The sequence below is a fragment of the Pinus tabuliformis genome, chromosome 3_2 (assembly GCF_031772625.1).
Source record: "Pinus tabuliformis cultivar Carrire ecotype Pingquan chromosome 3_2, CPIR1, whole genome shotgun sequence".
Classification (NCBI taxonomy): Eukaryota; Viridiplantae; Streptophyta; class Pinopsida; order Pinales; family Pinaceae; genus Pinus; species Pinus tabuliformis.
This window is the reverse complement of record NC_142302.1, coordinates 350031910-350059270: the sequence shown is the minus strand read 5'-3', so window position 1 is coordinate 350059270 and position 27361 is coordinate 350031910. Positions and strand designations below refer to the sequence as shown.

The 27361-nt window shown below is 43.4% G+C and overlaps 1 protein-coding gene across 2 annotated transcripts in view; it reads right to left on the bottom strand.

Moving 5' to 3' along the window:
* Positions 1-27361, bottom strand: part of LOC149180910 (FAD/NAD(P)-binding oxidoreductase family protein) — a 443523-nt gene that overhangs the window by 104684 nt on the left and 311478 nt on the right. For both annotated transcript variants that reach the window (XM_089416384.1, XM_089416383.1), the window contains one exon: positions 16842-16895. In XM_089416384.1, coding sequence (XP_089272510.1) covers positions 16842-16895 — 54 coding nt within the window. The remainder of the gene's footprint in view (positions 1-16841; positions 16896-27361) is intronic.

Genomic DNA, 27361 nt, shown 5'->3' with positions numbered 1-27361 from the left:
CTTTTCTAGTTTCTAGTAGTTTTTATAGCTATTGACTCTTTCATATTTATTATGATATGTTTTTAAACAATATATGACAATTTAAGTTTGCTGGTAAAGTTGGCAATTATAACTCATTAGTAATGAATTATGAATATGATGCTTCATGAAAGTTGAAAGTTGTTTCATTTCATTTCATTTTATAACATTTCATTTCATGTTAGATATTATTTGTTGTAATGGTTACACTTAGCTTACAAGTACAACTTTGGTGATCAATGATGATAAATGTTATATATTGAATTTTGAAAGCTTGAAACTTTAAGATTGATGAATCATGAGACTCAATATGTTGTATGTTACTATGTTGCTAACTTGTGGACGTGGTTGATGAAGATTATAACTCCTAGATGATTGTTGTTATATGGTTCAATCTATGTTTTTAATTTTTTTTTATCTAATTCATCATTCTGCATGTTTTTGTTGACCTATATGCATCAAAATACAAAATATATATATAAATATATATTATATAAAAAACGCTCTAGGATTCGCTCCAAATCAGGAGCTTCTAAAAATGTCGCTCTCACTCCCGTTTTCACCCCCACTCCCCATTTTCACTCCTACTCCCAAGTAACCTTGGGCTACACAGAGGTAGCTAGAGACTACGTAGAGGTTGAGGGGCCTACGTGGGTGACGCAGAAGGCCAGAGAGCTGATGCAGAGAGGCAGAGGGTTGACGCAAGGGGGTTCCAGCCTACGCAGAGCCTTAGAGAAGCGCCGAAGGATTTTCGTGGGGCAGATTAGTGCTGAGAAGTTGAATATCTGCTTCCGAGAAGAGGTATTACTGTTGTGTAGAAATCTCTATTGGGTGAGCCAGTTTGACACCCTAATTTTACTGAAGAAATTTACATAATAATAAAACCCTCAGAACTGCTGCACCAGTTTTCCCGCATTGGGTTTTTCAGGGGACGATTGTCCAAAAATAACGGTGTCCCTTGTGTGTTTGTCTATTATTTCAGTTGATGATCTGTATATGAGTTGAGAGTGAATTTGTGTTTATTTTCAGTATTTATATGGATAAATAACTTGTTAAGGAATAAACAAGTAGGTGAAATAAACCAGATAATGCAGTAGGAATTTCTGACGATTAAGACATAGAAATTTCAACATGTTATCAGAGCATTGCAGATCACAGGAGGACTGAAGGAACCATCATAATCAGAAGTATTTGCAGCAGTAGTAGCTGTCCCGAGAGACAGAGCTACTCCTAAGCAGAAAACAACAGAGGAGGAGTGACGCAGAGGACCTGCGTCATCATTTCGACCCAGAGAGAGGGCCAGTGCAGAGGCAGAGAGAGGCAAAAGAGGCTCACGAAGAGCCACATCATCCTACTCAGTTAGGTAGGCTTGACGCAGTTGGCCAAAGGAGGGATTCAGCATTTTCCGGGATTGCGCAGAGTTGGAAGGCTCAATTTCTTCAGCTGTTGGGGCATAGGGAGCTGTGAGCATATTGTGGATTAGGAAGCTGGTGGGGTGTTGTTTTTGTCGAAGCAGAACAGTACCTAACAGGACAAAACCAAGGTAGAGGGAGTCGTTGCCTTGACGAATTTCTAGCCAAGAAATCTAGATCTGAGTTGCAGTTGCAAAGAGGATTGGAGAGGAGTGAATCGACAATTGGTGAGAAGATTTCCAGCAGGAAAATCGAGACTCAGAAGGAGTCTAGGAGAGAACTTCCAGAAGGAAAGTCGAGACTCAGAGTGAGTCTAGAAAAGGAGCAAAGATGGCAATAAACGAACTAAGGGACCAGTACAGGTTGGACAGGGCCTCCGACTTTGTCATCTAGAAGGCCAGGATCCTATTTGTTCTGGATAAACATCGCATCAAGGGCTTCGCCTTGAGAACCGTGGCTATCCCAGTCGACCCAGCTAATAATGAAAGGTATGAGGATGCAATGGCAAAGGCAAAGTGCATAATCCTTGATGGGGTCAAGGGTCATGTAGTACCGCATATTGCCGAGAAGAAAACGACAAAGGAGATGTGGGATACCTTGACGACATTGTATCAAGGCACTTCCGTGCAGAGGAAGATGATGTTGGAGAATCAATTGCGGTCGTATCAAATGCAAAAGGGGGACTAGATAGATCTATACCTCAGCAGGTTGCAAGAGATTCGGGACCAACTTACTTCCATAGGGGCCACACCAGATCAGGAGTTCATGGTGAGGACCGCCTTGAATGCAGTCTCTGAGGATTGGAAGACATTTGTCCAAAGCATTTTTGGCAGAGTTGATCTTCCAGGATGGGAAGAGATGTGGGCAGCTCTTCGCCAAGAAGAGATCAAACGGTTGACCAAGGCGGGAAGTAGCAACAAAGGAGGTCGAATCAAGAAAGAGGAGGATGCGGCTCTGGCATCTGTGGGACAGCAGGGGAAGAGGAATAAGAAAGACATCTCCAAAGTGAAGTGATTCCATTGTGTGGAGCTGGGTCATTTTGCAACCCAGTGTCCCAGGAAGAAGAATAAGGGAGAGGATTTTGACTCCAAGGCAGCTCCGGCTAAGGCAGAGAAATAAGTCGAGACTAATGACGATTGTGCCATGAGTGCTCATGCACCTCTAGAGAAGAGGTGGGGTGACATTGAGCTATAGTCAGGAGGACTATAGAAGATGAAGGGCAGGGTCCTTGAGGTACCCAAACTCTTGGATCATATCCGGCTACGGGAGCCCCGAACAATAGTAGCAGGATGACGGATGGTGGTAGAAGCAAAATGCGGATGGAGCAACAGTGGCATGCTAGAGTGTTGGGGTCTGTGGCAACGCAGTGGGGGTTGCAGTAGTGCGAGATGAATAGAGGTGTTTGCAGCAATGCGAGATGCACAGTGGAGGTTGCAGCAATGCGAGAGGTACAAAGATGGTTGCAATAGCGCAGAGGCAACAGAGAAAGCACTAGATAGCAGCAAAGGTAGCTTTAGCATCAAGAGGCTTCCAAACTGACAAGGATGTTAGTATTTGGGTAGATCAGTTACTTACTTCTCAGTAACTGAGTTGCAGTGGAACAGTTAGTAGTGGTAGTGCTATGGGCAACATGATGGAGCATGTTGAGAGGGAGCTGTAGTACAGATGTAGCAGTGGCAGTGGCAGAGCCATGGACAGCAGTACAAGAGGCAACAATGCAGTGGATGTTGGGCAACAAGCCAAGCATCAACACAGGTACTGGTGTTGGAGGATCAGTGTGATGTTCAGTGGTGGAGCATTACTAGAGCTCATTCCTCACTAAGAGGGATTGTTGATTTGGGGTAGCATCGGATGTGCTGTAGCTATGAAAATTTGTGGAGGGGCTAAAGCACATGAGATCTCCAAGACCCAGAAATGGATTGGGCAAATCCCACCCGGTTAGAGAGATATTAAAATAATTAATATTTTTAATGGGGTTCCTAAGTCTAAACTTAGGAAAATTAAAATATTAATGGGTATTAATATAAAACTGTGTGAGAATGTTCTAAATGACATAGATCAAGCCAAATATAATCTTAGCCATTGATTAGAGACTTAATCTCGGCCGTTGAAGACTCAACAAGAAAAGTATAATAGGAGGCTTGAGGGTCAGTTGGAGACACACCAAGATTGATCAGTCAGTTCGGTTCTCTAGAGCAGGGTTTGCTGAGAAAATTCGAACAAGTGATCTGAGTTGCAGCGAGGGGCAATGCGTACATAGCAGATAGGCACAGATATTGCTAGAGGGTCAGCGCAGTGACTGAGGAGGCTACGCAAAGGTAGAAGGAGCCACGCAGAGGCAACAGGAGACATGCAGAGGCAGCTAGAGACTGTGCGAAGGCTGAGGGGCCTGCGTGGGTGACACAAAAGGCTAGAGAGCTAACACAGAGAGGAAGAGGGCTGACGCAAGGGGTTCCAGAGCTACGCAGAGGCTAGCAGAGCTGACGCAAAGCCTTGGAGAAGAGCCGAAAGGATTTTCGTGGGGCAGATTAGTGTTGAGAAGCTAAATATCTGCTTTCGAGAAGAGGTACTACTGCTATGTAGAAATCTCTATTGGGTGAGCCAGTTTGACACCCTAGTTGCACTCAAGAAATTTGCATAATAATAAAACCCTTAAAACTATGGCACTAGTTTTCCCGCATTGGGTTTTTCCGAGGACGATTGCCTAAAAATAACGGTGTCCCTTGTGTGTTTGTCTATTATTTCAGTTGATGATCTGTATATGAGTTGAGACTGCATTTGTGTTTATTTTCAGTATTTATATGGATAAATAACTTATTAAGGAATAAACAAGTAGCTGAAATAAACCAGATAATGCAGTAGGAATTTCTGACGAGTAAGACTTAGAAATTTCAACAAGTTGAGGAGGTTTGTGCTAGTTTTCTTCTATGACATTCTAATTTATAGTTGGACATAGGAGGAGCACCTCCAAAACTTGGAGGAGATACTACGCATTCTAGAAGAGAAAAAGTTTTATGCCAAGCTCTCCAAGTGTGAGTTTGGTTTGACAGAGATGCTCTACCCAGGGCATATCATTGGTGTTGATGGGGTGAAGGTCCATGAGGAGAAGATTCGGGCCATCCAGCATTGGCCAGTACCCCGAGATGTGACTGCGTTGAGGGGCTTCTTGGGCATTTGCACCTCCTACAAGAAGTTTGTCAAGGGGTTCTCATAGCTAGCAACACCCTTGACCGACTTGACCAAGAGAGGGGCTTTCGCATGGACTGATGGGGCATTGGTTGCCTTCGACTACCTCAAGGAGGTGATGAGAAATTGCCCAGTCTTGGCACTTCCAGATTTTTCCTAGCCATTCTCCGTGGAGTGTGATGCATCCGAGGTAGGAGTTGGAGCAGTATTGTCACAAGAGGGGCATCGCATTGCTTTCGAGAGTCAGAAGCTCCTACCACATGAGTTGTCATATTCCATATATGACAAAGAGATGCTGGCCATCATGCATGCATTGGCCAAATTCCATGAGTACTTGATGGGCAACATGTTTCGAGTGAAGACTGATCACAACAGTCTTCGGCACTTCATGGGGCAACAAGGCCTTAATGACAGGCAGCAGAGACGGGTCAGCAAGGTGCAGGCCTATCACTTCGATATAGAGTATGTACAGGGGAAGCACAATGTGGTGGCTGATGCTCTATCTCGGAGACCAGTTGGGTTATCCCTCATGAGCATCTGTCATGATTGGAAGGCTTAGTTATTGGTGGAGTACTCCAAGGATAGGAGGGCATGCGAGGTATTGGAGGGTACCCATGCAGATGAGCGTTACCAAGTGATGGATGAGGTCATCTATTACAAGGGGCACATTTTCTTTGTACCCAACTCATAGTTGAGGGAGAGGGTGCTCCAGCAGCACATGATTCACCACTATTCGGGCACCATGGGTTCCAGAAAACTTATGGCAGTTAGGGAGAGATTCACGTGGAACGGCCTCAAAGGGGACGTGTTGCAGCATGTTTAGGAGAGTCAGGCATGCCAGAGGAACAAGGGGCAACTGATCCACCCCACATGATTACTACATCCACTTCCCATCCCTGAGGGGAAATGGGAAAGTATCTCTATGGATTTCATCACAAGGCTCCCCATGGTGCAGGGGAAGGATTGCATCTACGTAGTGGTCGACAGGTTGACCAAATTTGCCCATTTTTCGCCATCCCCACTAGATACATGGCTGCACAGATTGCAGAACTATTCTTTCGGGAGATTTTCAGATTGCATGGGCTCCCCATGAACATTGTGAGTGATAGGGACAACAAGTTCATGGGAGGTTTTTGGCAGGAGCTTTTCAGACTGGTCACAAACGAGCTCACTCCTAGCACCAACTACCATGCTCAAACAGATGGCCAGACCGAGAGGGTTAATCAGTGGTGGGAGGGGTCCCTGAGGAACTATGTGACCGGTCAGCAGAGGGCTTGGATTCGGTGGTTGCATCTGGGTGAGTACTACTACAACACCACGCACCACATGTCCATTGGTATGAATCATTTCCATTCTTTATGTGGATATGATGCATTATCTTTTATTGACATTGTTTTTGGAGACAGCCGAGCCCTAAAGGCCAAAAAGATTGGGTCCACGGGAGCCAACACTGTAATATCCCTTTCCCAAGATATCCCTCAAACCCAAGCAAACTCCAACCAAATACGTACAAGTGATATAGTAGCTGGGAAGCTCAAAGAGATAAAAATAATAGTGGTGCAACATATAAAAATGTAAACATGGAATATAAGCAGATACTCAAGAAATGCAGAGAGAAATGCTAAGCCATTTTATTATACTGAGTAATGGAAAGAGTACAGGAGGTGATCAGAAAGATAGCACCTCGACTTGCACAAGGCAAGTGAAGAAATACACCTAGAATAGTAAAGAAATGGCCGCTCTCTTAACTGCGTCCAAGCTGCTGGAGAACTGCTGCACTACTGCTACTACATGGAATCAAGTGAGGATTTGGGGTTGTTCCCCTCCTCAGAAAATGTTGAAACTCTGGAATCAGCCTCTACTCAATAAACCCAGAAAAACCCAGAAAGCTTTTCTGAAGTAGCTGACCCCCGAAAATCACCCCCTTGGGGATCTACACTGTCCCTCAAGGCTCTGCGCTGCTACTGAAGTAAACCCTTTCCAAAATCCTCCAATATGCAAGGGTTGATCCCTTGCTCAATCTCCCAGCTCAAATCCTCCGCAAAAACCCCAATCCGGAACTCCCACCAAAAGAACTGCATCCCTCTCTCAAGATTGCGCAGTTATCAAAAATGCTCAGCTCCTCCTCACTCCAAAGATCAATCCTCCTGCAAAAGACTGCTGAAAACTACCTTGTCAGAGCAAGCACTCGAAGTCCCCCGGGGCTAAGGGTGAGATCTCCGAACGGAGACACTCGATGCACTAAACAGTGTTGCAAACAGGCTAAACAACCAGCGTGCTCTAAGTCGAAGTGACTAGCTCAAATGCACATAATCGAATGCCAAAATGAGGAGGCTCCTCTCTCCTTTATAGCATTGGCCCCTCGCAAAACCCTAAATCCACCTCCTCCAACGTAGCCATCTCTTGCCACGTGCTCCTCTCCATCTGCGCAGTCCCTCCAAGTGTCTACGTGGGCCCCCTTCTCTACGTGGTCCTATGGCCCCTTTAAGTTACAACGTTGTGCTACTTAGGGAGTGAATTTATTCTAAAAGTGAGTTATGCGCCCCTTTCCCCACCTTTTTATTTATAAAATAACTATAGAAGGCAAAATTGAGCAAAATCGAATATTCCAATTAGCCATGGCTAATTAGGAATATTACAGTCTCCCCCGGCAAAATGTTGCTTGTCCTCAAGCAACTGAAGTGATGGATGCTGCAAAATTTTCTCACTCTCCCAAGTGGCATCCTCATCCAGTAAATTCTTCCACCTCACCAAGAATTCCCAGATCGTCCTGCTCCACAGCTGCCTCTCCCTGGTATCAATAATAGCCTCTGGCTGCAACACCAAATGCCCCTCATCATCCATGGGTAGTAGCTCATCTATCACTATCACCTGCTGCCCCAATGCCTTCTTCAGGCATGATACATGAAAAACATTATGAATCTTGCTGCCTTGGGGCAGTTCCAACTCATTCGCAATCTGTCCAATCCTGCGTATCACTTGGTATGGCCCATAAAAGCGAGGCTTGAGCTTTTCAGCCCCCTTCTGCCTCAGTGACGATTGTCGATATGGCTGTAATCGTAGGTAGACCAAGTCCCCTACCTCAAACTGTCTCTCCACCCGACCCCTGTCAGCATACAACTTATGTTGGTTCTGCGCTGTAGCCATATTATCCTTGAGAGCTCGGAGAATATCCTGACTCTCTTGGATCCAAATCTTGGCTCTTGGAGCCTTGCTATCACCAAACATCACGTCAGCAAAAGATAAAGGATGATATCCATACAAGGCATAGACTGGTGACATATCAATGGACATGTGATGTGTAGTGTTGTAGCAGTACTCCCCCAGATGCAGCCACTTCAGCCATGCTCGCTGCTGCCCACTGACATAGTTACCAATTAGCCCTCCAACCACTTGTTAACTATCTCTGTCTACCCGTCCGTCTGTGGGTGATAACTGGTACTCGGTGTCAACTCCGTCCCCACCAACCGGAAAAGCTCCTACCAAAACCCGCCCATGAAACGGATGTCCCTGTCACTGACGATGGTCTTAGGAAGACCATGTAGCCTGAAGACCTCTCTGAAGAACAGCCCGGCCACCTGCGCTGCTGTGTAGTGTGCGGATATGGCGAAAAAATGTGCGTACTTTGTCAGTAGATCAACGACGACAAAGATACAATCCTTGCCCTATACCATGGGCAACCCTATGATGAAGTCCATCGAAATACACTCCCATTTCCCCTCTGGAATGGGAAGAGGCTGCAATAATCCTAGGGGATGGCTCATCTCCCACTTGTTCCTTTGGCAAATATCGCACTCCCGGATATGCTGGAGTACGTCCTCCTTGAGGGCCTTCCATGAGAACCTCTCTCTAATGGCCCTGTAGGTTTTGGTAAACCCCTGATGGTCGGCCAATGGTGAATCATGTGATGCTTGAAGTATCTTCTTCTTGAGCTGAGATCCCTCAGTCAATAAGATCTGGTCCCTGTAGTAGATGATCTCATCGACCACCCTTTACCTGTCATTCGCCACCTGCCCATCCAGAACCTCACATGCAAATCTGTCCTTGGAGTACTCTACTAAGAGTCGAGCCCTCCAGTCTGTATCCAAGCTCATAAGAGACAACGTTGTTGTTCTACGCAAAAGGGCATCTCCTACCACGTTGTTCTTACCCTTGACATACTCAATGTCAAAGTCATATGCTTGGATCTTACTGATCCACTTCTGCTGCCTCTCCTGTAGCTGTTTTTGCTCCAAAAAGAACCTAAGGCTGTTGTGATCAGTCCTCACCCTGAACCTGTTACCCACTAAATACTGTCGGAACTTGGCCAATGCATGCATAATGGCCAGCATCTCCTTGTTGTATATAGAATACAACCTCTCGTGCGGAAGGAGCTTCTGGCTCTCAAAGGCTATAGGGTGACCTCCCTGCATCAACACTGCGCCGATCCCCTCTCTCGATGCATCACACTCCAAAACAAATGGCTGCGTAAAATCCAGTAATGCAAACACTGGGCAGCTACTCATAACCTCCTTGAGCCTGTCAAAGGCTCGTTGCGCTGTATCCGACTAACTGAATGCCCCCTTCCTCGTCAAATCTGTCAGGGGTGCAGCAAGCTGTGAGAAACTCCCGACGAACTTCTAGTAGTAAGTACAAATGCCAATGAATCCCCGAAGTTTTGTCACGTTCCTCGGCTTCGGCCAATCTCTAATGGCCCTGATCTTCTCCTCATGGACTCTCACTCCGTCCACCCCTATGATGTGTCCCAAGTTCAACATCTCCATCAACCCAAACTCACACTTGGAGAGCTTGGCATAGAACTGCTGCTCCTCCAAGATGCGCAACACTATCTCAATGTGCTGGAGATGCTCCTCCCAAGTCTTGCTGTAAATGAGGATATCATCAAAGAACACCAACACAAACTTCCTTAAGTGACTGTGGAAGATGTGATTCATGCAGGACTAGAATGTAGCTGGGGCGTTGGTTAGCCCGAAGGGCATCACCAAAAACTCAAAGTGCTCATAGTGACACCTGAAGGCGGTCTTGGCAATGTTCTGCTCCCTCGCGCGAATCTGATGGTACTTAGATCTCAAATCAATCTTTGAGAAGAACTGTGCTCCTCTCAACTCATCCATCAACTCATCAATCCTGGGTATGGGGTACCTGTTCTTCAGTGTCTTCTTGTTCAGGGCCTTGTAGTCAATGCACATCCTCAATGCGCCGTCCTTCTTCTTCACCAACACCATGGAAGAAGCAAAAGGACTCATGCTTGTCTAAATGTGCCCAAGAGCTAGCAACTCCTGAATGGCCCGCTCAATCTCATCCCGATAGGCCTTGGGATGCCTATAGGGGGTAGTAATCACTGCCTGCATGCCCTGCTCAAGCTCAATGGTGTGCTCAAACCCCCAGTCCAGTGGCTGTCCCGGCGAAATCTCCCCAAAAACTGTGGCATACCAGTCAGGGATGGACTGTATCTCCGGGTGCACCGCCTGCCTTGTAGTCCTTGCCTCTGATGCATGCAGCTCCACTGCCCACTCTACGGCTCCCTTCCAGAAGACTGCCTCCATCCAATGAGCCGAAACAGTCTGAGGCGGATATGTGTGCTGTCCCCGTATCTTCTCATGCCTCCCTATCTTCTCATCATTCCACTTCATCTCTAGGGTCTTCCAATCTGTCGTGACCTTCCCTAGAGTGATAAGCCACTGAACACCCAGTATCATGTCGGTGTCCAGAATATCGACCACGAAAAAATGGTCAGTCAGTGTGTAGGTGCCCATCGTCACTGATAACTCTGGGACATAACGAGCACACACCATGGTCTAATCTCCTGGGAATAAAACTGAAAATCCATCGAAGCTCTCTGTCTGTATACCTCTCCGCTCAACCATCTGTGCATCGATGAAGTTGTGGGTTGCCCCACTGTCAACCAAAACTGATACTCGCTGGCCACGTACTGTCCCCCATACACGTAGCATCAAATACTTAGGGACTCCTTGCAATTCTACAAGGACCCCTCTGGTAGGTGCAAAAGCTGCACCACCTACTGCTGCCGGTCGAGGTGGCGAAGGACCCTGCATGGCATGACTATCTCCTGCCTCCACATCAACCTCCTCATCCTCTTCCCCGCTGCTCTCGGAGAAGACCTCAATAAAATGTGCTTTGCCGGCAGTACATCTATGCCTCGGTGCCCACGACTCCTAACAGGTAAAGCACAACCGCTTCTTCTTCAACTCCCTACTGGCATCATCGTCAATCTGTGCTCGTCCTGGATTCCCCTTTGGAGGCAGAATCCTCACATCCTTCCCCTTAGGTTGGAAAGTCTGTCTCTGGGGGTAAGGTGTCCGGGTCCTGGGTAAGACATCTTGTTAGTCCTGGGTCCTGCTAACAGCATCCTGGAGTGTGGCTGGTCTAGTGGATCGGACTAAACCTCGAAGTGGCTCTGCTAACCCCTCAACATACATGTAGATCCTCCGTGCCGCAGATAGATCTGGCACCATCACTCAAACCCTCAAAAAGTCTGCAATGTAGGTCTCTGGGCTCCCGGTCTATTTGAGCCTTGTCAGCTCGACAAAGTGTTGTCCCGGATCCCTCCGGTCAAACCTCTCCATCAATCTCCTGGTGAACTCGGCATATGTCGTCACTGTGGAGTGTCCGAGTGTAACCATCCCATGGAACCACCAATCCTAGGCCTCACCATCCAAATGTAATGTCGCCACCTTGATGGCCTCTGTCTCCAACATCTGGTTAAGCTGGAAATAGATGTCCAGCTTCTCCACCCAAGACTTTGCCAAACTGTTTGATGAACCATCAAACGTAGGCAAGTGGAATCTACTAGCTACGTGGTGGGTGTCACCCTCATGAAAATGCCGGTATCCTCTGTGATGATCGCGGGGTCTACTATCCCGCTGGAGCTGAACAAAGTCTCTGAATGAGAGAGAATTCCTAAACTCCTGCCCATAGGCCTGGTACTCTACAAAATAATCACCCATATGATCGGGCTCTGCCTCTTGCTGGGCTCCGGCCCCCGTGTCTGCTCCTAAGAAAGTGGGCATGGTAGAGCGTGTAGGGGCATGTGAGGCCATCTGCGGAGTAGTATCACGTTGAGTGGCACCCTACTCTGGCAAATGGTGGGATGTACCCGATCCCTCACCAACCTGGAAAACCCATGGGTTCTCACGCTGTCTAGCCTCTACTACCATGAATCTCTGCCTCATCACCTCAATCTGCCTCGACAGATCCTGCACTGATTTGAGGAGCATGTCCGCAAATCTCTTCCCGTCCTTATCTGCCATCGTATCCTCTTGCTCTACGTCCACCACAGGCTCCTCCTGTTCTGTGTTCACCACTGGCTCCGACTGTTCTGTATCCACCACCCGAACACAGTCTCCCTCTCTGTAGGTGTTCTCCAACCTACGCTCAATATCTCTGTATTTCCTACCTCTATAACAGATGTAGGGCTTCTCCCTCGGTGTCATAGACTGCTAGCTCCACAGGCTGAGCCAAATCTATGCTCTGATACCACTGTAATATCCCTTTTTCCGGGATATCCCTCAAACCCAAGCAAACTCCAACCAAATACGTACAAGTGATATAGTAGCTGGGAAGCTCAAAGAGATAAAAATAACAATGGTGCAACATATGATAATGTAAACACGGAATATAAGCAGATACTCAAGAAATGCAGAGAGAAATGCTAAGCCATTTTATTATACTGAGTAATGGAAAGAGTACAGGAGGTGATCAGAAAGATAGCACCTCGACTTGCACATGGCAAGTGAAGAAATACACCCAGAATAGTAAAGAAATTGCCTCTCTCTGAACTGCGTCCACGCTGCTGGAGAACTGTTGTGCTGCTGCTACTACATGGAATCAAGTGAGGATTTGGGGCTGTTCCCCTCCTCAGAAAATGTTGAAACTCGGGAATCAGCCTCTACTCAATAAACCCATAAAAACCCAGAAAGATTTTCTGAAGTAGCCGACCCCCGAAAATCACCCCCTTGGGATCTACGTTGTCCCTCAAGGCTCTGCGCTGCTACTGAAGTAAACCCTCCAAGACCTTGCCCGAAACTCTACCAAAATCCTCCAATATGCAAGGGCTGATCCCTTGCCCAATCTCCCAGCTCAAATCCTCCGCAAAAACCCCAATCCGGAACACCCACCAAAAGAACTGTGTCCCTCTCTCAAGACTGCGCAGTTATCAAAAATGCTCAGCTCCTCCTCACTCCAAAGATCAATCCTCCTGCAAAAGACTGCTAAAAACTACCTTTCCCGAGCAGGCACTCGAAGTCGCCCGAGGCTAAGGGTGAGATCTCCAAACGGAGACACTCGATGCACTAAACAGTGCTGCAGACAGGCTAAACAGCCAGCGTGCTCTAAGTCGAAGTGACTAGCTCAAATGCACATAATCGAATGCCAAAATGAGGAGGCTCCTCTCTCCTTTATATCGTTGGCCCCTCTCAAAACCCTAAAGCCACCTCCTCCAACATAGCCATCTATTGCCATGTTCTCCTCTCCATCTGCGCATTCCCTCCAAGTGTCTACGTGGGCCCCCTTCTCTACGTGGTCCTATGGCCCCCTTGGCTCCCCTTTAAGTTACAACATTGTGCTACTTAGGGAGTGACTTTATTCTAAAAGTGAGTTATGTCCCCCTTTCCCCACCTTTTTATTTATAAAATAACTATAGCAGGAAAAATTGAGCAAAATCGAATATTCCAATTAGCCATGGCTAATTAGGAATATTACAAACACATCCTCAAGGCTCTCAAGGATAACTTGGTGACAACCCAAAATCAACAGAAGGTATACGCAAATCGACACAGGACAGAGAGGCATTTCGAGGAGGGGGACTTGGTGTACCTCCAGCTACAGCCTTACAAGCAATCTACGTTGAAGCAGAAGGGGGCCGAGAAGCTACAACCACGCTTCTATGGGCCCTACCGGGTGGTTAGATGAGTTGGGGAGGTGGCCTACGAGTTTGAGCTGCCTCAAGGGAGCATGATCTATAATGTTTTTCATGTGTCATGCCTTGAAAGGGTGCAGGGACAACAGGTGACAATAGCAGCTGATCTACCCCCACTGGATGATGAGGGCCACTTGGTTTTGGAACCTGAGGTCATTTTGGAGAGCAGAGAAAGGAAACTGAGGAGCAGGACCATCAAAGAGTTCTTGGTGTGTTGGAAGAACTTGTCGGATGAGGATGCCACCTGGGAGGGTGAGCACATATTGGAGCACCCAGCTTTGATATTGCTTGAGGGCAAGCAACATTTGGGAGGGGAGGACTGTAATTTCCCTTCTCAAACACATTTGTAACAAGGCGCTGCTACACAATTTTGCACAATTTTGGCTAAGGAAGAGAACCCATCATTTTTGACTTAGGGACTTAAGAGGCAATTCGACTTAATTTGGTTGTTAGTGGAATGTGGGGGCCACCCACATGAGAATTCGAATTGGCCCATTCGAATAGCTTGGAGGGAAAGTTGAATAGGTGGATGGAGGGGCCCACATGAGGCGAGGGAGGCCCAAGGAGTTATAAGGAGGGAGCAACGCTCATTTTGGGTTTCATTCTTACATCTTGCAAACAAAACTACTTCACTGTTCACTCTGCTGTTTAGCTAAGTCAATCGGCTGTTTAGTTGAGTCAATTGGTTGTTTAGCCACGAATCTCTCAAGTGGGAGATTTAACCTCTACTTCGAGGGAACATCCATGCCCACCCTAGAAAGACAGTTCCATGAGTTTTTCAAGAGTTCTAGGGTTGTGAGACAACACCATCATTCAGCGCAGTGCAGGGAGTGTGTATTTCTGGGTAGCTAGAGAATACGCAGAGGGAGTTAGGAGCCATTAGAGATCAGGCGTTTGTCGAGAGAGTTAGATGGCTGAGAGAGCAATGATAGGCCAGCATTCTTTTTTGAGTTTTACAGACAGCAGAGCCAATATTCCAGCAGTTCAAATTGCTAGGCTAGGGGACACCGCAGAGGCCACTTCCAACAGTTTTCGTGGAGTAGGAGCTATAGGCCAAAGCCCATCGGGAAGTCAGGGAGTTGATAGCAGGGGTCAATCCAGCACTTTGGGACCATTTCCGGGAGGATTTACAGGCAATTTCCAGCAAGCTGAGCTTTGCAGTTGCAGCTGAAGTTGGGCTCCAAAGGGGGTCAAATTTTAGAAGTCTAAACTAACCAAAATCCTTCGTGGGTTTTTCTGGGTTTAGGCCAAGGAGTCCGGGGTTAAAAGCACATAAATTTTTGGGCAGCAGAAGTGCACGTTCCAGCCATTTGAACTTCAGCAAAAAGGAAGTTTTTCTCGGCAGCACAGTGCAGATTGGTGCAGCAGTTGCGAAGCCTTCAGCTCAGCCATTTTCCCACCTGGGTTAGGTCATGCTTGTCCATTGAGACAAGCCCAGGTGCACCATCTTGCTATCCAATGTATTTAGCCTTCATAAAAGTAATAAAATGGCTCAGTGGTCCCATATTTGCAGCTTTTCTATGGATGTTTAATGTGTATTTTGTTTTTATAAATTGCTGCACAGATTATTTGCTTTTTATCACTTGTATTCCTATTTAGGATCATTACAATCGAAGTGGTAATGACGGATGGTGAAAGGTAAGTTGCTAATGCAGATGGCGGAAGCGCATGGCATATCATCATTGAATGGTGAATATCATGGGCTATTGGCTGGCTGGCTGTCAAATGTAGGAGAAAAGTTTTCTCCTATGGGATTACTCATTTTTGTGGGTATTAGGAACCAAGCATGTAGGAGCAATGCTCAACCAAGAATGATAGTCCATAATACTAACATGTAATTCACATGTGAAATGCACCCCCATGTGCTAGGGTGCTCATCCACCAAGTCTTAGTATCATCATACCACATCCAAACACAACATATCAACATAATATTGAAATATAACATGTTCAGCCATGATACATCAATGGTAAACCATTGAAAAACATTATATGCTCCAGGGCTACAAACAAACAAGCGTACTTAGAAACATACTTTTCTCTACACATGTCACACCCATGGACAGTTGTGGTTGGACAAGTCATAACAGAAGTGCCAAGGAAAGTGTGTGCACCCATAGCATCCCCTTTGTATCTATCAAGTAATAGGAATACCTGTGCTATGGAAACGGTAACATAGCTGTTCAAGCTCAGGGAGTCCAAGAAAGAAGTCTCTGCATTCATGGCCATCTCACGAAGACAGTATCTAGAGTTGGATGTCAAACTAGGGGCAATGAATGCACTTGTGAATAGAATTGTATCTCAAGCGCAATTGCCAAGGGACGTGGTATGCTCTCCCTTCCCTATGACTTCTATGTCAGCGGGAGATCCCTCGGCTTGTGGGTTCTCTCAAGCATATACTAAAAAAGAGAATGCCAAACACTTTGTTATGGAGATAGAGACACTAACTGGAGCTGGTAATCCTGTGAAACAAGTGGAAGCTGGTGGGTGCCTGGAGGACTCAACTATGGAATTTCAGGTGGGCGCAATACGGCAGAGATTTCGGGTTTCTTTCTCTAAATAATTTTTAATTTTTTGTTGTTGTTGTTAGGTTTCAGTATCAGTACCCCATATTCTAAGGCAGTACACCTACAGGGGACCCTTCTGCTGCATTATAGTAGGAAGCACTCGGAAACTTTTGATGGAAAACAGTGTCTTCTGATGCAGGCTGCAGCCTTTTTTAGATTATTTTAGTATTTCCTCATTCTATGGTTCAGCCACAGCTACTTTTAATACAAAATATATCTGTTATTTTTAAAAGAAAACACAATAGTTTCATAAAATTATAAATACAAAGGCATAATATAAGTACTATAGAGAGCAATAGAAAAGAATGTTTTATGACAGTCACAGATGGAGAAGAAATGAAAAATGCAGTTGAGCATAATAGTAACTTAGATATGGACAAAGCTGAAGAATATTAATAATGCAGTTTGAACATTGCAAATGCAAGGATTTTACCTGTGCATAAGCTTTCAATCTTGAAAAACATTGACCTAGGCTATAAAGTTATAAACATAAATGATGGATAAACCTGAACAGAAACATTTACATGCTAAGTTTTTACCTGTGTAGAAACCTTCAATTTTTAGAAACAAAAATCCAGTTTGTAAGCAGAGAACATAATATCTGAAGGATTGAATAATACTAATGTTCATGACCTCAACCATTAATAAATGTTAGCTACTAATTAGCAACGAGCCACCCATCAAAGAACACAAGACATAAATTAAGGAGAGAGCATCTTACAAGTAATTTCCCCCATTCGCGCACTGCATTTGGACCAGCATATTTTTCAAGATCCTGTCACAGAAAAGCCCGAGAAAGCTAAGAACATTTCATAGAGTTGAAAATTTTAAGATATGCCAAAGCTGACTTTGGTAGAACATTTTTGAGCAAACTAAAAAGCCATTATGTAATACGAAATACCCTAAACATTCTTAAATTTGATCAAAGCTATTGTTGGAAAGGCCAAACACATAAAAAGTGAAGCACTAGATCAGAAACAATGTTTCATTACATGTAATTGAAGATGACTGAACAAGATGAGCAGAGTTGAGGCTTCCAATTAATGGTGCCAAATACTGCAAAATAAATGCTGCTAAGTGGAGTTCCAAAGCTAAGATAAAAGTTGGGTGGAATATGTTGATTTGGGATAGCATCGGATGTGCTCTAGCCAGGAAATTTGGTGGAGAGGTTGGGGCACATGAGATCTCCAATACCCAGAAAGAGTTTGGGCAGATTCTAAACAGTTTAGGAAATATTAAAATAATTAATATTTTTAATGGAGTCCCTAGGTCTAAACTTAGGGAAAATAAAATATTAATGTGTATTAATATGAAACTGTGTTAAAATGGTCCAAAAGACATGGACCAAGCCAAATCTAATCTTAGCCGTTGATTAGGGACTTAATCTTGATCGTTGATTTGTCAATGAGAAAAGTATAAAAGGAGGCTTGAGGGTCACTTGGAGAATACACTGAGGGAGACCAGTCAATTCAATTTCTGGAGCGGGGTTAGCTGAGAAATTGAACCAGTGGTCTGGAGATCAGTCAAGACGCAACAAGTACGGAACAGAAAGACGGGAGATCAGCAGAGTGGCAGAAGAGGCAGACGCGAGGGCCAGACAAAGGCACGCAGAGGCAGGAGAGGCTGTGCAGAGCCTCAGTAAGCTGACGCGGAGGGTTTCAGGCTAACGCAGAGGTCAGTAGGGCCTACGCCAGGTTCAATGGAAGTGCTGGAGAATTTGTCTATCTGTGGGTAAGCCAGTTTGGCACCTTATTGTACTAGAAAATTGTTGAATAATAAAATCCTCTCTTGCTGCATCGGTTTTCCCACATTGGCTTTTTCTAGGGACATTAGTCCAAAATAACTGTGTCAATGTGTTGATTCTTGTGCATATGTTTGTTTTTGTATTACGGTGTGATATTTGCAACAGTATTTATTTTAATGTTTGTTGAAGTAATTTCATGAATAACTTATGGTGAAATAAGTAGGAAAAGTAAATCAGTTGCTGCAGTGATAGAATTTTCACATGGTATCAGAGCAAGTAATCAGAGACAAAAAGGGAAAACCAGTTATGGGTCAAGACCACGATGCAGAGGCATCTACCTTAGGGGACTCACGCAGATTTTCAGAAGATTGCCCAAGAGGAAGAGATTTCGATTTCTCTATGTTGTCTTCCAGGTTGGAAGAAGAAGTGGCATGCATGACTAGTGCTACATCATCAGAAATATGGTATATAGACAGTGGAGCCTCGTCGAATATGACGGGAATCAGGGAGTGTTTTTCATAATATCGAAAAGAGAAGATGAACTTTTAGATCACCATGGGGAATAAAGCAAAGTGTACTCTAGTAAAAAAGGGTAACATAGTTTTTCAGACAGAATCAGGAGAGCGGTTCCATGCCACAAATGTGCTGCATGTACCAGGATTGGGGATGAACTTACATTCTGTGTCACAACTACAAGGCAAGGGCTATGACGTCTACTTCATCAAGGAAAAGGTATACGTCAAACACCTGAGCTGGAAAAAGAAAGTGCAGAGCGGGATCAAAAGTAATCGGTTGTATAGATTACAACTAGAATCTCCAGTGGCACTAATAGGCAGTCATCGGGACAAGGAATTAAATGAAATATGGCACAGAAGGATGGGTCACTTGCACCATGGAGCTCTAAGAATTCTCAGGAGCACTGTAACAGGAGTTCCAGATCTGAGTACGGAACGAGATGATGTATGCAGGGATGCGCTCTAGGAAAGTATGCCAAGGCGGCATTTCCTAGGAGCAAACATAGGGCCAAGAGTGTACTAGAAATGATACACTCAGATACCTGCGGTCCTATGTCCGTCAAAGCTCTCAGTGGTGCCAAGTATTTCCTTACCTTCATTGATGACCACTCGAGGAAAACTTGGATCTATTTTCTGAAAACCAAAGATGAGGTTTTTTGTCGATTCAAGGAGTTCAAGGCTCTAGTGGAGAATCTGACTGGTAAGAAAATAAAAGTGTTGCGTTCAGATAATGGTGGAGAGTATATCGATAAGGACTTCACTAATTATTGCACTAACGAGGGCATCAGAAGAGAGTGGACAACTCCCTACAATCCGGAGAAGAATGGGGTGTCAGAAAGGAAAAACAGAACCATTGTTGAAGCAGCTAGGGCCATGCTGTATGATCAGGATATGCAAAAATTCCCGTGGGCAGAAGCATGCAACACAGCTGTCTACGTTCAGAACAAAACTCCTCATTGGGCATTGGGCAAGATTACTCCAGAGAAAGTCTTCAATGGGAAGACGCCTGAAGTCAGTCATTTCAGGATATTTGGTAGTTTAGCATATTGCTGCATACCTGAAGAAAAGAGGAAGAAGCTGGATTAGACTGCAGAAAAGGGGTATCTAGTGCGATATAGCGAGAATGCTAAGGCACACAGAATCTATCTTCGAGGGAGCAGGAAGGTAGTAGTATGACGAGATGTAGAGTTCATGGAGGACAGAGCTTTCAGAAGATCTTGCGAAATGCCTTCCAAGGAGCAGTGGAAAGAGGATCCGTTGGTCATGCCTCTTCAACCAACGGAAGTGAAGAATCCTTCCTCCGGTCAGGAAGATTCTCAGGATGAGGAGGAGGAGCAAACAGAAGCACCTGTTGGCAAAGGAAGAACCAGCAAAGAACTTCGTCAAATTCTGTGTGATGCAGAGAACTTCATGGTGAGCCAAGGAACAGTGAGAGGGAGCGAAAACAACCAGAAAAGTATCAGGTGTTAGTAGCTCAGGATGGGGAGCCTGCCAGTTTCAAGGAGGCAACTCAGCATCAGGTCTAGCTAGATGCGATGGTGGAGGAGTATAACTCCATAATGGTGAACGATGTATGGGAGGTGGTGTCAAGGCCTCAAGACAGATCTGTGGTAGGTTCAAGATGGATCTTCAAGGCCAGGTTTGTGGAAAAGGGGTATGCTCAAAAGGAAGGGATTGACTATGAGGAAACCTTTGCCCCAGTAGCCAGGTATACATCTAATAGGACCGTGATATCTCTTGCAACCCAGATGGGATGGGAGATCCATCAAATGGATGTCAAGACGACATTTCTGAACGGGGTAATAGAAGAGGAGGTATACATTGTGTTGTCGCACAGATTGTCACAACAACGCTCAGACCGGGGGTTGTCACCCTGATCCCCGATTTCTCCGTTTAAGCCGTCTCCCGAGGCTAAGGGGGGTAGACCCTATGGGATGAATGAAAACCAACTGTGGACCAGTTGGGTTGGGAGAAATAGTTAGGAAAATTAGCACTTGATTGATTTTAGAAATTAATGGACCAATGCCTTATGGAGTTAATGATTAAATAATTGTTTATCAAATGCTGCAAAAATATGAACTTTGTGATTCCACCATTAACAATCATTTATCATCAAAGAACCCAAGCGATGCAAGATGTTCAATAAACTCAACGCTTTGATAATGATCCATCAATTAAAATTTAAAAGATTAAATACTTTAAATGACCATAAAATTTAAATGCTGACCAGTTAACACTTTCATATAGCTAATCTTCAAATAAGCAGTTAAGCATGTTTAACTATACAAGAATGGTAAATATTAATCCCGCAACAGAAAAAAGACATGAAAAGGTATTTTCAATTTTTAATTAGTCTTTTTTTTTAATTTTTTTGTATTTTTTAAATATTTTTATTTTTTTATGACTTTTTGATTTATTTTAAAGATAAAACAAGACTAAACTTTTAAAAATCAAAACTAAAGCCTAACTCAAAGAAAACTAAACCTAAGAATATCTAAAAATAAAACTAAAACTTAAGCAAAAGCTACAGTAAATGAAACTTAAAATTACTAAAGTAAACTAAATGAAATTATAAACAAATATATACAATTAAAATGAAATTTAAAACTAAATATTATTAAAAAAAAAAATTCTAAAAAAAACTAAATAAAGATTATAAAAAAAATCTACTCTAAATGAATCATAGAATCATTTTATGGCACTTATATATATATATATATATATATATATATATATATATATATATATTATGATTTTATAAAGTTCCAAATTTAAAACTAAAAAAACAAATAAATCTAAGACTAAAACGGATCTTTAACAAAATCTAAATATTAAACTAAATTAAATGAGAATCGAAATTTTTGTTTTTAGTTTTTTCTTTTGAAAATTAACACACATTTCATAAAAAAAATAAACGCTAAAAAAAATAAAAATCAAATGCGATCAACTATACTTACACTAACCCTAAGCATGAAATTAAAAAATAAAAATAAAAAAATATCGAAACACTTTGTGTGCTTAGTGTGTGCAGGTGACGGCGGAGAAGAAATCCGCAGTCTGGAAGAAACGGCAACAAGGCCTTCATGCAGCAAAGGGGATGGAGATAAGCCACAAACGCAACCTGGCAGCGGGTGGTGAAATGAAGCTGCGTGGCAAGAGCAATTGCGTGAGGTAGGCGAACGATGGAACGATGGGACAGAAAATGTAGGTGGGCAGCGATGACAGCGTTTGGAGGCAGCGTGAAAGGTTTAGCGTTTTTTGAAACCAGCGTGAGGGTTAAGTTGATTTCAATGGAGAGAGCTGCATGGTTAAGGGGATTGAATGACTACAAAAATATAAAAGGGGGAACGCAGATTTGGAACCGCAGATGAGGGCAGCGTGAATGGAGCTGAGGAAGCTTGCTGTGGATAGCTGAGAGGAAAAACGCAGAGGGAAAAAATGCTGCCAATGTGCTGCAAGTGGGAGAAAACTGCTTGGAGGTGAAGCAGCAATCCCACAACCTGTTCTTAAAAAAATTTCGAAAATTTTCTATGAAATGAAAACCCCAGGCAGCAGTGAAAAATGAAAACGCAGTAGCAAACCCGTAGTCTAGAAACTTAATTAAAATTTTGAATCTTTCCTGCTCCAGATTGCCTGATGGAAACCCTGAAAAATTTCACAAAACCTGTACTTGCAACCTGCAATGGCAAAAAACAGAACACCCAAAAATAATATGTGCAAGAAACAAAACTGAAAACCCTAAATCAACTAAATTATTACAGTATTTACAGATTAACGACTCTAAGTAGCCAGATTTATCAATAATCCACAGAAATATTTTCAAAATTTTAAATTTAATGTGAGATGCTTCAAAAAACCCTTTCATGCATTCATAAACAAAACATTCAAATGATAAGCCTGGGATCAAAACTGGCTGGGCTCTTTCAGAAAACGCAATCCAGGAGTTGGCTAGTTCAGCCGAGAACTTCCCCTAACACTCAGTGGACTAAAAAAAAGATTTCCTGCATAGCTTAAATCAACCATTAACATAGAAGGAGAAAAGAACAGTGAAATTTAGATCAAATGGAGATACCTGACATTATGTTTCAGAAATCAAACTATCATTCAAACCCCAGAGATCAGACAAGATACCTGTGCCTAAATCAATCTTCATCAAGCTATTATCAATGGCTGAAAATAAAATTATGCAGAAAAATAAAACATCTTACAACATTTCCAGAAGAATAACACCAGCAAGATTTTCAACCCCAAAGTCTTTCTTTATTGCACAAAAAATGACTACAAGAGAACTTTCTTTAGCACCAGACTCTCAAATCGAATCTGATCTCAAATGACCCCTGACACCCTATTTAAAGGAAAATTTCCCAACGGCTAGTTTGAGTGATCTATGTCAAAATGATCTCGACCGTCGATGAGGATCAAAATCTCTTTTGATCTCATCCGTTGAAATTTTAAATGCATTTTAATATATTAAAAAATTAAAATCTTGCATTTATTTCCTCAAAATTTTGACTTATTATTATTTTATTTTAATTTTTTAATTTTAATTTTTTTAATTTTTTATTATTATTTTTTATTATTTATATCTTTTATTTTTTATTGTTTTTTTATTTTTAATTTTTGGATCCTCGAACTTAGCCTTTGGAAAAATCACCTAGGACCTAGGACTTAGGACTTATGAGGAGATAAAACATTTTCTAACCCTCAAGACACTTTACATCATGACTTTTACAATTTTACATCTCAAGGGGGAAAACCCATTTGACATAGACCCTCATAGACCACCCAGTTCTGCGACACAAACATAATCTAGCAGATCAAGCAATTTGTAATAACCTAACCAAATAGTTAGAATTATTTCCAAATTACTTTTACATAGACTCGAAGCACACTAGGATTCCCCTAAGATTATAAAGACAAAATCCATTCCGGCTTTGGGATTAGGCTGAAGGAAAACTCTGCGGATCATGGATCGGTGAGATAAAAAACCTTCCGGAACGTAGATTATCACTAGAAGATTAGGTTTGTCTAGGCAATTTACATACATGACTCAGATCTGCTAAGATTATTTACAATTTACACATGCAAACTGGGTTTACAACATAACATGATTGGGCTGATGATGACAGTCGAATGGCACGGACATGTCGATCAAGCGCTATCCCTTTTGCGAAAAAGGGGGTGTACTGCTATGGGTAGTTGACACGTAGTGGTCAACACATTGAACAACCAGAGGGCTTTAAAACTCATGAGAAGAAGTCTCATGTATGCAGATTGAAGAAAGCCTTGTATGGGCTGAAGCACCGAGAGCATGGTATGGTCGAATAGATGACTACTTGCAGAAGATGGGGTTTGTCAAGAGTGACGCGGATCTGAATCTCTACTATCTAGTCATAGAGAACGAGCCACTTATCTTAGTATTATATGTGGATGATCTCTTTTTGACAGGATCATCCAGACTCATAGAGGACTACAAGAAGAATATAGCCACAGAGTTCGATATGAAGGATCTGGGACGAATGCACTACTTCCTAGGGTGGGAAGTTTGGCAGTAGAAAGGAGATATCTTCCTTGGGCAAGGGAGGTATGCTACAGAGATCCTAAAAAGGTTCGGGATGGGAGACTGTAGAGCTATGGCTATGCCAATGATCACCAACTAGAAGAAGATTGATGTATCAAAAGACAAGAATGTCGATCCCACCCTGTACTAACAACTCATAGGGTCCCTGATGTATCTGGTCAATACCATGCCAGATATCTGCTACGCTGTCAACACCCTCAGTCAATTCATGGTGGAACCAAAGAGGGCACACTAGGCAGTAGCCAAACACGTTCTCAGGTATTTACAGGGAACAATTGATTATGGGCTCTTATACACCAAGGGGAAGGATATTAGGTTGAATGGATTTACTGATGCATATTGGGCAAGAAGTTCAGTGGATCGGAAAAGTACCTTTGGGTACTGTTTCAACATTGGATTAGGAATGACTTCCTGGTTCTGTAGGAAATAGAAGTCCATGGCCCTGAGCTCATCTGAGGCAGAATATATGGAAGCAAGCACAGCTTCGTGTGAGGCCATTGGCTTAGAAAACTGTTGGTGAACCTCTTCAGAATAAATATGGAGGCGATCAGGATCATGTGTGATAATTAGAGTTGCATCAAACTCTCTCAGAATCCAGTATTCCATGATAGGTCGAAGCATATTGATATCCGGTGTCACTTTGTCAGACACTGTGTCCAACGAGGAGTTGTACAGTTGAGTTACAGTCCTACAGGAGAACAAGTGGCAGATATCCTCACCAAGGCCCTTGGAAAGTCAAAATTTGACTACTTTAGGGAAAAGATGGGGATAGTAAAGAACCCCTTTCAGAAGTAGTGTGTTAGTAGCACAAATGAAGAGGGAGTTGCAGTGTAGATGCAGTGTTGGGAGAAAGGACCAGCAGCAGCACAGATGCAGAGGGAGTTGCAGTGCGGATGCAGTGTTGGGAGAAAGGACCAGCAACAACACGGATGCAGAGCGAGTTGTCGTACAAAAGCAGCAGTTGCAGTAGCAGAGTCATGGGCAGCAGTACAGGATGCAACAGTGCAGAGGATGTTGGGCAGGGAGGCTTAACATCAGTACGGGGACCGATGCCGGATGATCAGGGTGATACTCAGTGAGGAGTATTACTAAAGCACAGTCCTCACTAAGAGGGAGTGTTGATTTTGGGTAGTATCGGATGTGCTCTAGCCACGAAATTTGGTGGAGAGGTTGGGGCACATGAGATCTCCAATACCCAGAAAGGGTTTGGGCAGATTCTAAACAGTTTAGGAGATATTAAAATAATTAATATTTATAATGGAGTCCCTAAGTCTAAACTTAGGGAAAATAAAATATTAATGTCTATTAATATGAAACTATGTTAGAATGGTCCAAAAGACATGGATCAAGCCAAATCTAATCTTAGCCGTTGATCAGGGACTTAATCTCAGTCATTGATTTGTCAACGAGAAAAGTATAAGAGGAGGCTTGAGGGTCATTTGGAGAATACACTGAGGGAGATCAGTCAGTTCAATTTCTGGAGTGGGGTTAGCTGAGAAATTGAACTAGTGGTCTGGAGATCAGTCAGGACACAGCAAGTACGGAACAGAGAGACAGGAGATCAGAACAGTGGTAGAAGAGGCAGACACGGGGGCCAGATGAAGCCACGCAGAGGCAGGAGAGGTTGCGTAGAGCCTCAGGAGGCTGATGCAGAGGTCAGCAGGGCCTACGTCGGGTTCAGTAGAAGTGCTGGAGAATTTGTCTATCTGTGGGTAAGCTAGTTTGGCACCCTATTGTACTAGAAAATTGTTATGTAATAAAATCCTCCCTTGCTTCACCGATTTTCCCACATTGGGTTTTTCTGGGGACATTAGTCCAAAATAACTGTGTCAATGTGTTGATTCTTGTGCATATGTTTGTTTTTGTATTACGGTGTGATATTTGCAGCAGTATTTATTTTAATGTTTTTTGAAGTAATTTCATGAATAACTTATGGTGAAATACGTAGGAAAAGTAAATCAGTTGCTGCAGTGATAGAATTTTCACAGAATACAGTAAGGATCAAGATATATGGCCAAAGAACACTGATCTAATACTATGTTACAAAATGTCACAACTACATAATGTCACAGCTAGGCAATTCCTTATTCAACTAATCATTCCTCCAACGTGGTGCTAAAGTTCATTTTTGGCACAAGAATTAACAGTAAGAAGTTAATAATGGCTAAACTACCTTTGAAGGTTTATTTGCATGGATATATGTAAAATAATTACCCTTCCAGTCATGGCCCTGTAAACCCTCATTTCAACAGGTGTCATATGGATATTTTTTCACATTGCATAACACCATTGTAAGTCCAAGGATGCAAGTTAAAGCCTTGTACACCATGTGAGTTTTTGTATTGAGATGCTCTGGGCCTATTATGGTCGGCCATGACAAGTCCTTCTGGTTCTCGCTCTTAGCTCATTTCATCCTAGATAGGATTGGAGGACTTGGAGTGGATCACATTGGGACTCATGGTTTATGGGAGCATCTGTTTATGTAGGGGTGATCGTAGTTGTAGGAACTAGTCCAACCCACATTGTTCCCACCTCTGTCTTACCTCTTGGTTGTTGATATTTCTAGGGAAAACAACCTAGAATAAATTTTCTTCATCATGACAACTAGTTCTAATGATCAGTTAGCATCATTTATATTTTCAATATCATTAAGTAGTTATACAGAAGAAAAACTCAACTAATAAATGTCAAAGAGCAGTAGAAAATAATCATGAGACAATAAGACAAGAGACACAAAAATTAGGCTTGAGGCTGGGGAACAACTCACAAGGGGAAAACCCATAAATCTTTCCTTATGCAATAGAGAGAGAGTTCAATGTTCATCAATAAATCAGAAGTAATCATATCAAGAGAACAACCAAACCAGTAACAAAGAACAAGATAAAATCCTACAAGCCTTCATTCTGAAATTCGACCCTCCTATTTTCCTTCTTCTTTTGTTGGATCAAAGATGTTCAAGATACCAAATCGATATGCCAATGAGGAGGAGTCATCTCATATTTATAGCCTTTCAAGAGGGGGTCGAATGGGTGCCTCGTAGGGGACCTGTTGTCGCGCAGATTGGCACGACAACGCTCGGACCGGGGGCTGTCACTCTGATCCCCGATCCCTCCGTTTAAGCCCGTCTCCCGCGGCTAAGGGGGGTAGACCCTGCGAGATAGTGAAGACCAACTGTCGTCCAGTTGGTTGGGAGACACGAGACGCGATATAAAAAGCACTCGATGGATTTGATTAATTTAACAGACCAGTGCCTTGTGGAGTCAATTTTTAAATGATTACTTTTTAAATGATAAAGAAACATGGACTATGAACAGCAACCATCTATCATCAGCTAAATCCTGTGACCAAAACGATATCCGGCAACTGAAAGCTTTGAAGAGATAAAAGCCTTAAACCACCAT